The 18173-nt window shown below is 38.7% G+C and overlaps 3 protein-coding genes, 1 non-coding gene and 1 pseudogene across 15 annotated transcripts; 2 read left to right on the top strand and 3 right to left on the bottom strand.

The window, feature by feature from the left end:
- Positions 1 to 1182: 1182 nt before the first annotated feature.
- LOC120283213 lies at positions 1183 to 1343 on the bottom strand. The gene has a single exon (XR_005543208.1). It is a non-coding gene; the product is annotated as a U1 spliceosomal RNA (small nuclear RNA).
- A 305-nt stretch (positions 1344 to 1648) lies between these two features.
- Positions 1649 to 5743, top strand: LOC120281997 (ultraviolet-B receptor UVR8-like). Of its 8 annotated transcripts, none has more exons than XM_039288701.1 (11): positions 1649 to 2057; positions 2460 to 2533; positions 2650 to 2734; positions 2920 to 3027; positions 3121 to 3339; positions 3447 to 3683; positions 4258 to 4301; positions 4869 to 5051; positions 5126 to 5222; positions 5313 to 5356; positions 5475 to 5743. In XM_039288701.1, the coding sequence occupies exons 1-11, from the start codon at positions 1817 to 1819 to the stop codon at positions 5610 to 5612; spliced, it is 1470 nt and encodes a 489-aa protein (XP_039144635.1). In that variant the 5' UTR covers positions 1649 to 1816; the 3' UTR covers positions 5613 to 5743. The 8 variants fall into 8 exon arrangements, with proteins under 8 accessions (XP_039144635.1, XP_039144632.1, XP_039144638.1 ...); XM_039288698.1 differs by having other exon boundaries at positions 1679 to 2057; positions 5132 to 5222; XM_039288704.1 differs by having other exon boundaries at positions 1685 to 2057; positions 2923 to 3097; positions 3164 to 3339; positions 5132 to 5222; positions 5432 to 5743.
- Positions 5744 to 5901: 158 nt separating this feature from the next.
- On the bottom strand, positions 5902 to 10857 carry LOC120281996 (transcription initiation factor TFIID subunit 12b-like). Of its 5 annotated transcripts, none has more exons than XR_005542865.1 (9): positions 10188 to 10857; positions 9867 to 10100; positions 8465 to 9085; positions 8243 to 8317; positions 7606 to 7685; positions 7235 to 7299; positions 6656 to 6691; positions 6345 to 6553; positions 5902 to 6242 (listed from the first exon to the last, which is right to left on the bottom strand). XR_005542865.1 is itself a non-coding variant. In XM_039288696.1 (9 exons), exons 1-8 carry the CDS (start codon positions 10764 to 10766, stop codon positions 6374 to 6376), a joined length of 1878 nt encoding a protein of 625 aa, XP_039144630.1. In that variant the 5' UTR covers positions 10767 to 10857; the 3' UTR covers positions 5903 to 6242; positions 6345 to 6373. The 5 variants fall into 5 exon arrangements, 1 of the variants encoding a protein (XP_039144630.1); XR_005542864.1 differs by having other exon boundaries at positions 5903 to 6242; positions 8465 to 9082; positions 9867 to 10109; XM_039288696.1 differs by having other exon boundaries at positions 5903 to 6242; positions 7606 to 7680; positions 8239 to 8317; positions 9867 to 10109.
- A 301-nt stretch (positions 10858 to 11158) lies between these two features.
- LOC120282643 (probable pectin methylesterase CGR2) lies at positions 11159 to 14333 on the top strand. Its single transcript, XM_039289479.1, has 7 exons — positions 11159 to 11324; positions 11400 to 11557; positions 11659 to 11698; positions 11835 to 11876; positions 12859 to 13230; positions 13625 to 13680; positions 13909 to 14333. Exons 2-7 carry the CDS (start codon positions 11435 to 11437, stop codon positions 14059 to 14061), a joined length of 786 nt encoding a protein of 261 aa, XP_039145413.1. The 5' UTR covers positions 11159 to 11324; positions 11400 to 11434; the 3' UTR covers positions 14062 to 14333.
- A 594-nt stretch (positions 14334 to 14927) lies between these two features.
- Positions 14928 to 17843, bottom strand: LOC120282582 (annotated as a pseudogene).
- Between the last annotated feature and the right edge of the window lie 330 nt (positions 17844 to 18173).

The following is an 18173-nucleotide window of genomic DNA, read 5'->3' as shown; positions in this document are numbered from 1 at the left end:
GCAATAAAATTTCAATTATTTTATAAAAAAATTATAATATATAAATAGTAATCATAACATAGAAATTAATAAGTAATTATAAAAATTAAAATATTAAATAAATATTATATATATGGAATATAATATTTTAATTAATTCAACTAATAAAATGATATATGATCACTACATAAACTTCACCAACAATGGAGAGTTTTGGCTAAAAATTAATGATTGAACAAGAGTGATCCCACCTCCAATTAGGGGAAAACAAAAGGGAAGGAAAGCAAAAACAAGAAGAAAAGAGCATGAAGAGATTGAAAATGCCTTGAAAGAATCAAAATCCAATTCCACAACTTCAAGGAACTTCATAATTTTCTCTTCAACTAGTCCAGCGCACTCTTGAAGAGGTGTACTTCAGGATCTGTTCATAGGTCAATTCATGAAGACGTGAGGAATCTTCATATTGATCTTCTAAGACAGTTAGTTCCATATGCAGGAGGTACGTGATAATTGATTGATTAGTTTTCTATTCAAGACTATGATGATAGATAGATATGGATCAGAGCTTCTCTTTTGTTAGTTCTTTCTACAGTTTTTGTAATGTATATGGTGCTAGCAACAGTTGACCAACTGATTGGGTTATGTAATCCATGACAACTTTCCACTTAATACTCTTCTTCCAAGCTCCCTCTCGCTATTTCACAGATATAGTGTTATCACACTTCCAACTTCATTTTTCTCATTCATGTAGTTCTGAGCCAGTGCTCTCCTCCATGCCTATTTTTTGCCATTCAAGGAATTTTATGCGTTCATGGTTTTTCTAATTTTTTTGCAAAAGTTATTTGACACTACATCTGATCAATATTTTTCACATATCCAAATTGATTAATTTTAACATAGATGGACCGTCCTAATAACAAAACTTACTGTATTGACGAAAGAAGTAAAACTTACTGAATTGACGAAAGAAGTACAGTTATTTGGCAGAATAAACCATCAGCTTCAGCAGAGGATTGAGTTTCTATTTTTATCCATTATAAACCCATCATTTTATTGTTTTTCTTCTTTTGCTTAGTGAGGAAAAATGTCATTATATGTAACAGTAAAAGATAATTCATATAATCAAACTTAATCTGGATCGCATAAACTGATGAATAAACCCCGTGTCGGTGTGAAGGACAAATGCTTAAATTAAGAGTTTGAGTAGGGGCCGCGCGTGCGCGTACCCCCTCTACCACAAATTATGACGTCCACTCTACCACTTGGGCAGATGGTAAGCAAGCGCACCCCCAAAGTGCAATAGGAGCCACTTGCCTAGGCCACGGACATTCTTGATCATCCGTTGACCCCGTCCAGGTAAGTATGAGCAAATGAAGCCATTCCCCTTCCTTTTATCCACCACTCATCTCAGTCATTCCATCCCAACAGCCGATGTGGGACTAATCTTCTTTCACAAAATTTTATATCCGTAGTAGTAGTCTTGCCGTCTTGGGCTGTTATTGTTGAATGGGCTTTTCTTTCTTTCTTTCTAAAAATAATAATAATAATAATAATAAAGGACGATATACAAACACATAGAACATTTGTCACCTCTCATGATATGCCACGTTCCATCAAAAAGAAAAAGTCGGTTGGAGCGCTTAGTCGCCTTCCAGAAACTTCTGGGTGAATTCATGGCCAGGATCCGTCTGACCAATTACCGGTCCTCCGAACTCCACGCCAGCAACCACCCCTCCACGTGTTCATCCGACGTGGCAACCAACCTTCTCCCTCAAGCTTGATTTTAGGGCTCTTCGTAGCCAGCAGAGAGCAGCCAGAGAACAGAGATGAATGGTGGATGAGCGGGAGACACGAAATGGAAGAGGACGTGGGGAAGGGGAAGATCATGGAGGTCAGTGAGAAGAAGGAGAAGAAGAAGAAGCTGATGGTGCTTGTGTGGGGTTACCTTCCTGGAGCCTCACCTCAGAGATCTTCTATTCTTCATCCCATGGCTGTCCCTTTGCCAGGCTCTTCAACCAGTGGGGACTCGTGGAGGGATGTGTGCGGTGGTGGATGCGGCTTTGCCATGGCTATCTCAGGTATCTCACCAGCTTTATCAATTTCCTTCTGTCTCGCTGTTTCAGTCTCCATTGACTCCTTTGCTTGATAGCTTTTCTTTTGTCTTTTTTATTTGTCAAGTTTTGATTTTGAATAGTAAATGTAGCGTTTCGTTTTTTAACTGATGCATTCTCTGGTTGTAGTTGCTGTGTTTGAGATGTTAACTACAAAATTGAGCATTTTCTGTGGCTTTTGTGCTTTTTTTTCGTTGAACATATTGGCTCAATGAGTGGAAAATAGATTTAGCTTGAAGTTTTCTTTGAGGTATGTTCGCGCTTTTCAGCGGGCAACTGTTTGAAAATCTTTCCAGTAGCCGGTATTGCAGAACTGAAAAGTTGGTTGTGTTGTGAAGGACACACATAATTTCTTCTTCTTTCAAGCAGAATCTGGCAAGCTTCTTACTTGGGGTTCAACCGATGACATGGGTCAAAGTTATTTGACTGCAGGGAAGCATGAGGTAGAACTGCAACCTTAGCGGTTATTTATTCATCTTCATTGTTTTCTCTTTTGTTTTTTATTTTTTCATAACTTGAAACTTTGCAATGAATTCAAGACTTTTGATTATTTACTTAGGACATTCCAGAGGCGTATCCTCTCCCCACTGAAGTAGCTATAGTGAAGGCTGCTGCAGGGTGGGCTCACTGCGCTGCAGTTACAGGTTTCTCTTTTTTTATTGAAAAATTCACTGTATGTCTGGTTTCGCAATTAATGTGTAGAAATTTAGAGTTCATCATTCATGAAAAAGAAAAATATGACATCTACAAGACAGTTGGTTTCATTTGAATGTGGTTGTGGATATGCTCATTTAAGTTCTGGATTACTTCATTTTTCTGCTCACTGAAGCAGCTTTTGGAGAAGTCTACACATGGGGTTGGAAGGAGTGTGTGCCTTCTGGGACGATCATTGTAGACCAAAACATGGAAGTTCCCCCTGATAAGGATGAAAAAGAGGGTATGTTTTCGGTGATCAAGACAATTTCAGTTAAGAGTTTTGCTGCCTTGGATGCTACAACAAGAGGGATGTAATAAAAGCAAAGCATTTCAGTGAACCCCAGGTCAAGTAGTGGAACTCAATCAAGTAATGAAAGCAGAAGCGCAGAGGAAAGTGCAAAGCGCAGGAGATTATCTTCATCTAGACAAGGACCAGAAAGCTCAACATCCGGTGATGAGACTCTGTCAGCTCCTCCATGTCTGGTAACTCTCAAAACAGGTGTGAGGATTACGGCGGTAGCTTCTGGTGGGCGTCATACATTGGCATTGTCAGGTGCTGCATTTCTTTAATTGCATCTGAGCTTACATGTAATAGCTTCTCCTTAGTTTGATTGAAAACTTTCATCACAAGACTTGCTGATATGTTTCCCTAAGTTTCAGACATTGGCCAGGTTTGGGGTTGGGGCTATGGCGGGGAAGGGCAGCTTGGTTTAGGTTCTCGTATTCGCTTGGTGTCATCTCCTCATCCAGTTCCTTGCATTGAATTGGGTGCTTATGGAAAGGACCGACCAGCAGCTTTGAGAAGGAACATTGGTTCAGATGAGCAGGTTTATAAGGTCATTGGAAGCTACGTGAAGACCATTGCTTGTGGGGGGCGTCACAGCATCGTTGTCACTGGTTAGTTTGATTCTTTGGCTTTCCTTCTCACTTCATGTTGTCCTATGCCAGATATGTTACAGAATATCAGTATTGTAGTTTGTTTGCTCAACTCTTCTGCGCCAAGTTTTCCCTTGCACAGTTGTTCAAATTTTAATATTTACATAAGCATCATTGGAAGAACTTTTGTGAATTTCTCTCCGACTTGTTCAGCTATTATGTTGTGATCATTATGTTATAGTTCAATCTCTCTTTCATATGGGTATAATCTCCTCGTATCATGATTACCTCCAGCAATTTAGCCCCCTCTTCTTTAGCTACATTTGTTTTGTAAACATGCCTGCAATCATTTGTAAGAACATGATTAATCTTCGTTGTTTCCAACTCCGAGCCTTATGTGGTCTTAAGACTAATAATTTCCTGTTAGCTAGATTTATAACCTGCGTCATTTATAGATTTTAAATTTGTAAAGAGACCTAGGCTACTAGTAGTGTAACTTCTCACCATGTTGTTGATATTCCTGATCACTTGTTCAGTAGTTCAACTCTTCTGGCCCTTAAAGAAATTGTACTCATTTGTTTATTCATTTTTCCAGATACTGGCGCATTACTAACTTTTGGTTGGGGACTTCATGGGCAGGTTAGTTTCCATACTCTCCCTCTTGTAGCTATGAATTTGGAGGGTTGTTAGTAGTACTGTGTAGATTCTGTGAATGGGAAGCTGAGTTAAAGAATGCATTTACGCAAAAAAATAAATACATTAGTAAAATAAAATAAAATAATTTTCTCACTTGGTCTTTTACCAATAATTATGAGGTTCATGCAACTAATTGCTTGATATTTTCCATATGATGGTGCTTTTCCATAGATGCTTCATATTCTTAGTTATTTCTTTCAATTGCCAAATTATATTGGTTGTTTTAGGAGAAACACCCTGCTGCAGGCTGACACTGAATAGTTTCAACTGAAACATATAGATTTGTAACTGTATTTAGAACCCGGGTGGTAATCCTTGAATTTCGCCGTACCATGCTTATCTCCTTCTAAAGTTTTCTTAGGCTGTTCTGAATTTCACAACATTGAAGCTGCGGTAATCTATAGAATTGAGATAATATCTTTAGTTTCACTCTGCCATGTAGAATCCAATCACAAGTTTTTAACGATGAAATTTATTCACTCACAATGCTTCCATGCCTTGCTGGTCCAGTGCGGGCAAGGTAGTACAGATGATGAGTTGAGTCCAAAATGTGTCCCATCTCTTCTCACTGTTAAAATTAAAGGAGTTGCTGCTGGCTTGTGGCATACCATTTGCATCTCCGCTGAAGGCGCCATCTATGCATTTGGTGGGAATCAGTTTGGGCAGCTGGGAATAGGTTCTGATCAAGCTGAGGTGAATACTAGCTATCTCAGCTGACATTGTCAGTTAAAACCATAAAGTTTTTCATCATAGTTTTCTACTCTCAGTTGCAGACTTTGCCTAAACTGGTGAACCCTCCATGTTTGGAGAACAAGAAAGCCAAGATAGTCTCTTGTGGTGCTCGGCACAGTGCCATTACAACTGGTAAGGTTTCATGTTCCAGTGGAGCCATTATGTTCACTATTACTATAAGCAAAGATGCTGACAAGTTGCTCTTGCTGTGATTTTTATTAGAGGATGGGGAGGTGTTCTGCTGGGGTTGGAACAAGTATGGTCAGGTAAGCAATAATGCTTATTTGATCAATGATGATTGCATTAGATCAAAAAACCTGGTACTCATTGTGAACATACAGCTTGGATTGGGTGATGCGATCGACCGGAATATACCGGCTATAGTTCAAATGGAGACATGCTGTGCAATCAATATCTCCTGTGGCTGGTGGCACACGTCGGTACTTGCCGAATCTCCCACTTGATACTCTGAACATTGTTTTGCAGTGCTGTTTTATTTGGTTGGATAGATTACAAACATGACTCCTTATTCTGTGGATTTGAAAACAATTATTGTCTAGTACTTAACTAAGTTATTGTCTCGGCCACCAGAGGTTTTTTATTCAGGTGGCAGTACTAGAAGAATGTTTGTTGTAAGCTGACACCAACATTAATTACATTGTCAAGATGGTCTTCAAGAAATCTGATTTTCTTTAATTAACTTCAAAAACCAAATGCAGCTCTGAAGATCTTCATCTCAACATTCATCTCATGTTCTCATGGGGCTGTCTCGCCCTAAAGACATGAATCCACAACAAAATCCTGAACTGCTTTTCAACTCGGCCAATTATTACAAATAATTATTTCACCAGTTACTTGTATATGTCAAAAATAAAAATAACAAGAAAAAAAAATAAAAAGACTTTCCAGACCTCCGTGCATTACCTTAACTTTTCTTTCAGAACCAAGCAGCTGTTCTATTATGGCAATGCTACAAATAATTTGCTATTCTTTATATTTATGGGCAACAATTTGCTATTCTATAATCATGAGAGTACCACGTACATCAAGAAGAGCACAAACACAATTTAATCAATATTAGACAAGGATGTTGGATGCAGCGACCAGCTTAGTTCAAAACTACTTCCGAGCCATGGGGTTTTTACCTGTACACTAGAACAAAAAAAAAAAAAACATGGGAAAAACTGAGGCTAATCACCAGATCACAATATTTTTCATTTTAAACAAGAAAATGAGAGAGTGCAGATTAATTACAAGCTATTATTGGTCAGGTTGCCAGAAAGCTAAAACCGTTGAATTTTGTGCAACATTTGAGAAGCTGATGCAGGCAGAACCAACTGTTCTGAACTAGGTGAAGGTTTCATAGGACGATTAATTGTTGATTCACCAGCAAACTGGTTTCCAGCAGTAACTTTAGTTGCAAGACCATTCTTTGAATTTTGTGACTCCATCAGAGCTCGTACCTAATGATGCTCATACCAATCAACATATTAACTCATGCATAAGAAGTAATTGTAAATTTGTAATAGTAAAAGAAATGAGATGTTCATAAAAACAGGGCGTACCATTTCCAATCGTTTCTCGTGGATGTCATTTGACAACTGCACATGTTAAGAAAGAAAAGTTAGCATATTTGCATCTTCATCAGAAGAGGGACAAATTTGGATGAGGACACTTATATAATTTTAGTAACAAAATAAAAAAAAAATGTTTGAAGAACTAGGTGGAATTAAATGTTCGCGGAACAGAAGACATAAAATGAGCGTTCAAACTGAACTGAACTATTAATTCAACTATCCAGGATCATATCCACCCTAATCCAAAATGTGGATAAATTAGGTTTATTTGTCTGCAAGACCTAGCTCAATAGCCAGCCAGCATCATTGCATACAACTCCCGTGAGTGTAAAATGACCCTTTTGGCACCTGATTGACATTTTTTTGAGCTAAGATGGTATTGGTAAGCGGCTTGTTTCATAAATAACATAATACTTCATGTCCTTCCCTAGAGAGCATCACCCTTAACTTTATTGAAAGACTCGAGACAATTAGAAGATATTTTTATTGGTCCTTCAAGAAAATTAGAATATATTTTTTATTCAATAAGATTTAACAAAAGAACTGAAGATTAAAGAAACTCCTTACGGTTCTTGTGTGTTGCTGCTGTTCATTCCTTGTAAAACCTGGAATTTTCAAGTCCCAATTTTTCTCTGCGCAAAGTTGTCATCCAATTAGGCTCAGAAGGCAAAAAAGAGGTCTGATGTTCCTCCAAAATTTCAATCCGGAAAACAAAGTCAAAATTAAAGGCTGCAATGTAACCGTTTTAAACAAACGATAAAACACATATTAGAAGGAATAGCCAATGCATCAATAACTGAAACTTATATCAATGCCCAAGAACAAGTAGCATGTCAGTTATAGGACTGAAGTTAAATACCACTGATTAAATACTTGTTAACAAATTAAATTAACAAAAAGGGAATTGTAGCAACATGTCAAATAGGTAAGTTGCAGACCAAGATGCAGCAATAGATCCTTTAACTCCAGAGTTGAAGATTTCCGATGCTTTGCCAGAGTGCAGGCAAAGCGTGGTAACCTGAAAAAAGGTTTAGTCAAAAAGAAGAAATTCGTAGTACATTAATACAAATTATGAAAAAGAGACCAACCATACAATATGGAAAGGATTTCAAAGTGGCAAACAAAATCAATTTCTGGGACCATAGCATGATATAGGGAAACCTTCTAATGTTTTCTATTAGCTTGGCATACAGACAAGTGCATACGTTTTCTGATATGAGACATGCAGATAAAATAAAAATAAATAAATAAATAAATAATATGCCAGCATAAGTTGAGGCAATTTGCCAATCTTTAAAATGTTGACTCTTCATGGTTGATGTGCAAAATAAAGAATACAAAAATAATAGATTGTCATGATCTGATGTGAAAATTCAAAGCCCGATACTGCCAACTTTATGTAGCCAACTAAAAAAAAAAGTAATGATATAAATGAGATACATAATTCAAAACTACAATGTAGCTAAAGAAATTGCATTGTATTATGTTAAATGAGAAAAACAAAAAACTACAATGTAGCTAAAGAAATTGCATTGTATTATGTCAATTGAGAAAAACAATTGTTTATGTACTTACTGACTCAATGAACTGATCAGCTATTTCAAGAAGGAGGTCTTCAACTTCAGGGTCCACCTTACCCAAGGCATCCACCTACAGAAATTCCATAGTTTAGACTCCACAATATGAATAACTGATTGCAAAAGCTAATCTGCTTTTGCAAGAAAATTAAACACAAGTTAGGTATATTTCATGCGAAAAAATATGATGAGATATCATTCTGGAAACAAATTTGACTACCTGTGAAACCAAATCTTGTATCTTTCTCTTTCCAAGAAGTTGACTACTTGTGTCTGTTCCATGACTTGAACTTCCACCAGGTGTTGTTGTGCCAGATGTAGTCATGTCTGCCTGAGCTCCTGTCAAAGTCGATGAATTCTGGAGCGCAGGTCCAGGCATTCTTGGAGATTGTTGAGGTTGCTGCTGCTGCTGCTGTTGCTGGAACTGCTGTAGTTGTTGCAATTGTTGTTGTTGAAATTGTTGTTGGTGTTGTTGTTGAAGCAGATGTTGTTGTTGTTGTTGTTGCTGCTGCTGCTGCTGCTGATGATGATGAGTACCCAGCTGCTGCTGCTGTTGCTGCACCAGTTGGGCAAGTTGCTGGTGGTTGAGACCCAGTGTTTTTTGATGCAGCTGAGATGAGGATAGTTGTTGTGGCAAGAATCCTTGTTGCTGCCTCTGCTGCTGTTGCTGCTGCTGCTGCTGTGGCTGCTGCTGAAGAGGATATGAAGCAGATCCAGGTACAGACATTGCCGGCTGCATTTGCTTCAGCCACTGCTGCTGTGAGAGACTATTCTGCACTAATCCCTGTCCATTTTGAACTAATCCAGATAATGTCCTCGATAAGGTCTGACCTGACAACTTCTGTGAGACAGATTAACGATCATAAATGGATACAGATGAGAATTCTCTGGAAAACATCTAAAAATTAAATGTTTAACTGAAGCAATAAGCATTGAACCAGACAATCATTTGAAAACATTAATTCTCAAAAAATGAAAATAAGTAGGTTCTGCATATTCCAGCAAATCAAACATAGACGACCTTGTTTAGCAAAGGTGCTAAATATGCCGTATCCTATACCCCACAATCAATGAAGTCAATGCAACAAAAAAGATATGACTTACCCTAGAAAAAGAACGACACTACATGGACATAGCATGACAGGAAATTTTTCATTATTTTGGCATTAATATATTTGGGTGTGGACAAACAGCCTGGAAGTTTCTAGAGAGGAACAAGCAAATCCACACAAAATGTCTAGGAATTCCTATGCAGCCATTAAATGTACTCAGCATGCCCAATAAAAATAAAAGTTAAAAGAACCCATTCCGGAGAAAAAACACGGACCGAGTTCTGAGAACACTTCTCATGCACCAGCACTCTCACAGGATTGTATAATAAAAACAGAAAAATAGTAATAGCTTTTGCTGAATAGATCAAAGGATTCAGTCTATGAGATGAATAGTTAATGGAATCCTAATGGACTAAAGCAAGGTATCTAAATCTCATACACTTGAGTAATTTTAGTATAGAAGATAACGGCTTTAAAATAAAATATAGATTGCCCAAGATCAAAAGAAGAGACATTTTCAAAGAAGGAAGAAAAAAAAAAGGTTTTGATCTAAAGTGTGTTCAAACATACATGAGGAGATGTGAGAGGCATTTGTTGTGATAGCTGCTGCTGCTGTTGTTGCTGTTGTTGCTGTCTCATCTGCCCAGGAGTAAAGCGTTGCTGCCCATATGAAAGAGGCGCATTGGCTCTAAGCTGTGAGTTCATGGCAAGCGGGTTCATCATCCCCATTGTCTGCATGCCCTGTAATGCCTGCCCCGATGTATTCCCTTGAAGGATTTGCGAACCTTGGGCTAAATTCATCTTCTGTCTCGGCTACAACTAAGGGAGTGAGTCATCCAAAAACCTATCTTTCCACCTGAAAAGCAGAAACACTGAGAAGTGGCCGAATACCTGGTTGAGCATCTGCGACTGTAGATTGAAATGCCCCGGCGACTGGCCGGAAACCATTTGTAGCTGCCCTCCCTGGCTGATCATTCCCGACCTTGACATCCCCCCTCCCAATTGCTGCTGTTGCTGTTGCTGTTGCTGCTGTTGCTGCTGCTGCTGTTGCTGTTGCTGGATTTGCGGGTTAGCAAAGTTCATCTGCCCGGCATACATACCATTATGCTGCCTCATCGCGCTGGCTGCCGCTGCTGGCCCAAACTGCTGCTGCAACTGGCTGATCCTCGGCATCGACCCAGTCCTCTGAAGCCCAGGCTGAACCCCGAAACTCGCAGTCGCAGGCATCCCGTTCTGCTGCGCCCCCGCCGGCAATGCTTGCTTCTGCGCATAATCCATGGACGATGACGGGCTCATCTGCGGTTGAGATGACGGCAACTGCGGCGAGGAGATCTGCGGCATATCCATAGACGGAGAAGGGTGGATCTGCGGGGACGAAAGGTTAGGGTTTTGACTATTCGATGGCTGGATTGGATCCCCAGCAGCCGAAGCTTGCAGTCCTTTTTGCGGGGACGATGAGCTCTCCGCCATCGATTCCGTTCGTCTTTCGGAACCCTCGTTTGATTTCGTTGACGAAAAAGGGCTTCTGTGTTGTTGTTCATTCAGAGAGGAAGCATCGCATTCACCGATCGATTGATGGCAGTCATCGTAAATATAATCAAGTTGATTTCCTAATTTAGTTTTTTTTTTAAAAAAAAAAAATTAATTTAATTTCTGATAATCATAACTTATTAGTATGTAACCTAATAAATTAACTTATTACACTTATTGTTCATCAAATTAATTAATTAATTAATTAACTCGGTTAAAGGGATTTAAATCTCTTTCAAGATCCAACGGCTCTCAAACAATGACTGGCCAAAAGATAGCATCTTGACCATCCGTCTCCACTGCTATGCATTCTAGACATTGAGAATGGCATCTCACAAAGGCAACATCGCTCCCAGTCTCTAGTGTTGTTCTTTGTTCCACACTGGAAGCCAGCTAAGCGAGAGAGCGAGAGAGCGAGAGAGCGAGACTCCAGATCTCGTTGTTCCTCTTGTCTCTCCAGATCCGACGTTCTAGTTCTCCAGTTCTGAAAAATTTCAGGTTTGGCTCCTCGATCCTTGCTTGGAATTTGTTTTTGTGACTTTTTGTGCGGTTAATTTAATTTTAATGGGTAGGGAATTGTGAGTGTATTGTGTGAAAGTTGAAAAGCCATGTCGAGGAGAGCAGTGAATCCCTCTCGGAGGCTTGCCGACAACGGAAGCCTTCCTTTTTCCGGGGCATTGCATCAGAAGCCACGAACTTCGCCATTGTTGCCCATTGGACTTGTAGTTTTGGTATTTATTTTTTTTATGCATTTCGAGATCTTGAGCTGCTCCTTTGATTGGTGTCTTGGAAGCTTGTTAATTGATTTAGTTGTTTTTTGGACTTTTTCCAGGGTGCCTTTCTTCTGATTGCTTATTCTTATGGCGGCCTAGGTTAGATACTCAGATGATTCAGTAGAAATTGTTGACTTCTTTTTGTTTTTGAGATATAGCTAAACTTTGAATGCTTCTTCTTGTATTGATTGATGCCGCATTCCTACTCAAATTTTTTTTTTTTTAACATGTTCAGGTGGATTTGGTGGCGCTAGGGATGTTTCCCGTGTTGGTGAAGGTGGGCTCTTGTGTACTTTATTAAGTAACGTAGTGTGCTTATGCATGTTTCTATCTCCGACTTGATATGTTTTTCAGTAGTATGGTGCCATAAATTTACCAGCTTTAAGCCTCAATTCATAGATTGTGCGTTGATCAACATCCTGTCGGTCTATATCATATTGAAAGTCAGATCTTGAGGACATTGTTTGGTTTTATGCTGAATGAGCTAGGCATATCTTCTGATCAAGGGTTTCATAAGTTCCTATGTGTCCCTCGTATTTACCTTTTGCTGTGCTGATAGTAACCGACTTTATTAACTCTTCTTGAAGAGCTAATTTGCTTTTGAATGCTTGTTGATATCTTGCGAATGAACAGAATATGCTTGCAGTTCGTGTCTTGTCATATCAAGTTGAAAAACAGTCGCCTCTACCTATGCTTGCAGCTGATACCTTTTTGTTGGTATAAGGAAAGTATTAACTGTCCATGCCACAAGTACCTTCCACCGATTCTATCATGCAGTATCTCCTCATTATTTATGGCTTAGTCACCTTTTCCACCTTTCAAGTGATATAATTGAATAAGTTCTCTAACAATGGACTCTTGTTATTCTTGAATATCTGGCATTTTACACTTTTTCCTTTAAACAGTAGGATCTGTTGAGCTGATCTCAGCACTCTGTTGTGTTTCAATGAATTTATATTTGGTCGATGTAACTTCAATGCTTGTAATTTTTTTTATCAGTAGATTCCAACATACAGTAAGGATCAATCAACTTGTTCTTATTTTCGAAGTATGCAAATGTAGTTGATCTTATTAGTATTTCAAGGCAAAATTTTAATGCCTTGTTGTTGTTGCCATTTCATATTTTGAGAAAAAAAAAAATGTTTGTTGTTCCCAGTTTATATTTGGAGAGCATATGTTATAAATTTAGCAGTGTTTACTGATGGGTTGCTTTCTCTTCACTTTCAAAATTTAAAGGATCTAGAGTTTGCAATTTGTAGATGTCTCATGCACATCAGAAGTTATACAAGCGATACCATTTCTAAAGAAAGCATATGGTGACAGCATGCAAAAAGTTCTACATGTGGGACCTGAAACTTGTTCTGTGGTCTCTAAATTGTTGAAAGAAGAGGGAATTGAAGCTTGGGGTATTGAGCCTTATGATCTAGAGGACCCAGATAGTAGTTGCAAGAGCCTTGTCCGCAAGGGTGTCGTGCGTGTTGCTGATATCAAATTTCTTCTACCTTACCGACCAAAATCATTTTCTCTGGTTTTAGTCTCTGATGCATTGGATTACCTGTCTCCGAAGTACCTGAATAAGACCCTTCCAGACTTGGCAAGAGTATCATCAGAAGGTCTTGTTATCTTTGCAGGTACTTTGTCTTACTAATTTCTCTTTATTGTTTTGGGACTGTTAATGCTTTGTTTTACAGCGTTATTCGTATAAACCTCATATAGTATTATTCTCTTGTTGTAGTCAACGTGTAGTATGCTCATTAACTTGTTTTTAGTTCACCAAGTTTGCACTGATCATTATAATATCTCTGAAGTGATTGAGAGACAACTTGGGACAGATCTTATGATCAAAATTGTCTCCTGACAGTTGAATGCACAATGCCATGATGTGTCCTTGAACTTCTAATGTGAAGGCAATTGCTTCCCAAAAACAAGATTTAGATGTATCTGCATTTGAATTCTTCTTTGCCCTGGTTTGTCTTTATATGGATAAGATTTTCTCAATTATTATTTCTTTCACTTTCCTGATAGGTTATCCAGGTCAACAGAGAGCTAAAGCTTCTGAGCTATCAAAGTTTGGAAAGCCCGTATGTTCTTCTGCCAATTAAATTCCTTAATATTCTTGCTTTCTTCGTACTTATACATCTGTAACATCAATTATAGCATCTCAAACTTTGGATCCGTCTTTGCATCTTTTCAAAAATATTTCCTTCATGTTACCATGGGAATTCAATCCTTAGCCTCAGCCTCTGTAGAGTACATTTTGTTGTCATATTCAAGCAAAGACACCTATTTTGTCTTGTGTTTCAATGCAGGCTAAACTCCGGAGCTCAACATGGTGGATAAGATATTTTGTTCAGACTAGCTTAGAAGAGAATGAAGCAGCTGCAAAGAAGTTCGAGCAAGCTGTGAACAAGCGCTCTTACAAACCTAGCTGCCAAGTTTTTCACCTCAGCTCATCACAATGATGTTGCCATTGCCTCACATTATTCATTGGTCACAACAGCTTCTATCCTCCTCAAGACCTTGCCAGTACATCTTATTCAGCTTTGATTTAATAAAAGAGACATTGTTTAGCTTTCTGGTGTTACACACCAATTGTGAGGTCATGTATTTGTTTGTTGAGAAGCTACCTCTTGTTCCATACCATTATATGGTTTTTCACTTTTTTGATGTATTCATGTATAGAAAAACTGGTGCGCGGTTGAAGACTTACACTTGGCTTGGCCTGGTTTTCTTATTTAAGTTTTCATAAAAATTTTTAAGCTTGTAGTGGATGTTGTTGAAAAAATAAAATAAAATAAAATACAGTCTGATAACACCGCACTGTTGAGGTGGAGATGAGGGAGTAACGTTCCTGCGCAAAATTCTTATTATCAGGTAACTGCACTAAATAAAAATCAGGGGAAAAAAAAAAGTTCAGCAAATCAATAAATCATAATTTATTAGAAAATAATTGCTTGTGTTCATTTTGCAAGATAGCAGCCAACAAAGACTGTTATATATCCATGTCTCATTAAATTCCATCAATCAAGAGGGTCCCCGCAATCTGTTCACATGCACTTTCCAGCGCAATGAGATCCAAGAGCGAACCAGTATTCACATGGTAGGTCCAGCATCTGCATATGGCTTTACTACTTTACTGTCTCTCCAATCTTCATTCCCCAATAATTCATCAGCCCATAGATTTTCTCAATCCATGTCCCAACAGAACAAGATCAGGTCTTGGATACGTCTAGCTCTGGCACTGCAACATCTCGGAAGAGAAGATACGTGTATAAATTAATATGGAAGTGACTAGAGTTTTAAAATCAGAATCATATCCAACACAAGCTGCACAAAGACTATTCACAGATCAAACATTTGAAGTTATTACACATGATCCGTAAGAGACAGATCAGGAAATGAAATGACAAGATTCATAGAACATGAACAGGAGGACCCAGTAGATGGCATACTGGTATCCACAGACTTCAACTCCCAAATTCTGGCATGGTAAAACAAAGGATATGAACAAGGATATTTATGTATATATATATATATATATTTTGCAACTGGTGGAGATGATAGGGATGAACCACCGATGCGTTTCACATAACAATCTCAGGCTTAAGAATGCTTGATTTGATTTCCTTGTGAGGAAGAACTACACCACCATTGCTGTATATCTCGTCACATACATGGACATCCTCCCCAAGGATTGTCATGTTCTCGACACGTGCCCATTGTCCGACAGTAGAATGCCATCCAATAATGCTGCTGGAGATGCAGGCATGCTTCTTGATGCGGACTCCTCTCATTACAGTACACCTTGACAGCCTCACTCCGCACTCAACCACACAACCAGGTCCAATAGCAACATCTGGGCCAAGCAGACATCCCTCTCCAATCACAGCACTCTCATGCACCAACACATTTCCAACAATGTGAGAGCCAGTAGATAGCTTGAAAGGAGATTTTTTCCTTAGAGAAGTTAGGTAGAGTCTTAGGGCCGGTAATGTAGTCCCTTGGTTGGCCAATGTCCATCCAAAATCCTGGCAGGACCATGGCAAATAGCCTTTGGTCTGCAGCAATCTGGGGGAAGACCTCTTTCTCAATTGAAGTAGGCCTCAGTTGGATGCGGTCTAGAACAGAAGGGTTCAGAAGATAAATTCCTGCATTGATCTTGTTTCCAACGAACATTTTTGGTTTCTCCACAAACCTTTCCACTTTGCCAGTTTCCTCTTCCATGACCACAACACCATATTTGGATGGCTCATCTACCTATTCCAGAGTGACAAAGGTAATTGGATTAGTTTGTAGCCAAGTGAGCAGTAGTTAGAAAAACATATAAGAAACTATAGTAACTAGATCAAACCTTTGTCACCATAATTGTGGCCTCTCCACCATGGGATTTATGGAACTGGATCAGTTCTTCAAAAGGGTATTCACTGATGACATCGCTGTTGAGAACAAAGAAGGGATCACCTGAACCATCTATTAGCTGATCTCTGGCCAAAGCCAAGGGACCAGCTGTGCCCAATGGCTCAGTCTCTTGAGAACACGTGATTTTGATACCAAGCTTGGTCTCGAACTCCTTTAGAAAGTTGAGCATAACCTGCAGAAAAATAAAAAAAGAGGCTTTTTTTGAGCTGACAGAGGCGTAGCTGCAAAATTGGTATTTGGGAATGGCTTGCTTTTACCTCTGGTTGGTAATTAATGGCTAAAACAACTTCAGTAACACCAACGTCTTTCAAAGCTTCAATCTGATCATGATTGAAGGAAAAAACCTCAATAGTTAGAGCTAATAATTCAACTCAATTGTCTTGCTCAACAGCTAATGAACGTCTGAGAGATCTCGAACTTAAAGGACACTTGACAACAAAATGTGCATGAATATTTGTATAAGAAGCTTATAGCTTTAAAACTATATTACCGCTGAAAAGTATTTTCAAAAAACTGTAAAGCATATAACTTTTAACCTTTTTCAAGAGATTTTTAACATAAAAGGACCAAGAATTAATCCATCCAACTAATCGGACCTGAAAGGCTAGCCCTTCGGTATCTTAACATTGCCTGAAACCAGAATATCACATCTATGCAATAGTTCTTAGATACAATATGACAATAACTGTAAAAATAGGGGAATTATAAGCGGGTGGTAAATCCATGTAATGTTACAATGAACAGATCTACTTCTCCTCTTTGCTTATTTTTTAGGCATGAGTAAAGGAGAAATTACCTGATGCAAGATCATGGGCTTATTAGCGAAATCAACAAGCGGCTTGGGGACACTAAGAGTCAAAGGCCGCAGGCGTGTTCCAAACCCTCCAACAAGAATTAGTGCCTTCATGGTGGATCAACAGCCAATCCCTCTCTTTGTCCTATCAAGCAAAAACAGAACTCAGTGTCAGAGAAGTCACAGCATCATGCTTTTAGTTTTATGACATCATATTGTGGAAAGGAAAGAAGATCTCTACATGGGTAACTGTACATGCAGACAACTAAACCAACCAGGTTTTCACCCAAGTTCTGAATAATGAAAGAGACAGGAAGAAGGCAGTAAATCTAGCAAATGAACAAAACCAAATTATAAAGCTTAAATGCAGAGGTGGACCTCTTCCGAAAAAGCCAAGCAGATCAAAGAAGATGTTTTTCAAAAAATTTTGGTCATTTAAGGAGATTTATCCTTATGTTCCATGTGCATCTGCTTAGTAAATGGATCCATAGATTCCAGCAAATCTACAGACTTTAATCAGTGATATCAGAAGCCAAAATCATTCAAAGCTCAGTCAGAGCGGAATTAAGATAAATATTGCTACATTTCGTGTTCCATGTTGGAACCTCAAAATCCAGAGTATTATTGACATCCATAGTTCAAAATCAATGTAGAAAACAACAAACTTTCTTAAACATTTTCATATAAAAACTAAGAACGAGGGATGAAGGCGCTATAACCAAATCCAGCGATGATTCTCGAAGATCGAGCTCGGAAAAACAACAATTTAAGAACAAAAGGAAGAAGAATCAAAATGAGAGAGAAAATCAAAAGAAAGCCGACATCAGACCAAAATGAGCACCGGATCCAACAAAACAAAGACCAACGGAAGCGTAGAAGATGAGAATACAAGAGACCTCACCGGAATATAGATGAATTCTTCGTCACCGGCAAGGTGAGATGAGAGAGAGAGAGAGAGAGAGGGCAAAGGCCGGCGCAGAGAGATCAAGGATCCTGCACTCATTTATATACACGCATTGCAACGATGAAAGAACCGCGCTGGATTAACCTTCGAAATTTTTTTTATTTTTTTATATATTTTTCCTTTTAATTAATTGAAAATTACCTTCTTTTTTTTTTTAATTTATTCACTTTCGTGGTAATTTAGTGGTAAATGTCACGATCGTGAGGGTTGCCCACCAACTACGTTGCCGGATCTGTCCTACGTGGCCAACATTGGATTTGTTATTTATGGACCAACACGGCCCCTCTCTTTTAAGGTGATAAACCACTTCAATTATTAAAAAAAAATACACAAAAAAAGGCTCATACCTACTACAAAGCTACAACAAAGACGAGAACACCTTCACAGCTGAAATTCAG

This window comes from Dioscorea cayenensis, chromosome 18 (assembly GCF_009730915.1).
Source record: "Dioscorea cayenensis subsp. rotundata cultivar TDr96_F1 chromosome 18, TDr96_F1_v2_PseudoChromosome.rev07_lg8_w22 25.fasta, whole genome shotgun sequence".
Taxonomy (NCBI): Eukaryota; Viridiplantae; Streptophyta; class Magnoliopsida; order Dioscoreales; family Dioscoreaceae; genus Dioscorea; species Dioscorea cayenensis.
Note: the sequence above shows the minus strand (reverse complement) of the source record. Positions and strands in the feature narration are given on the sequence as shown.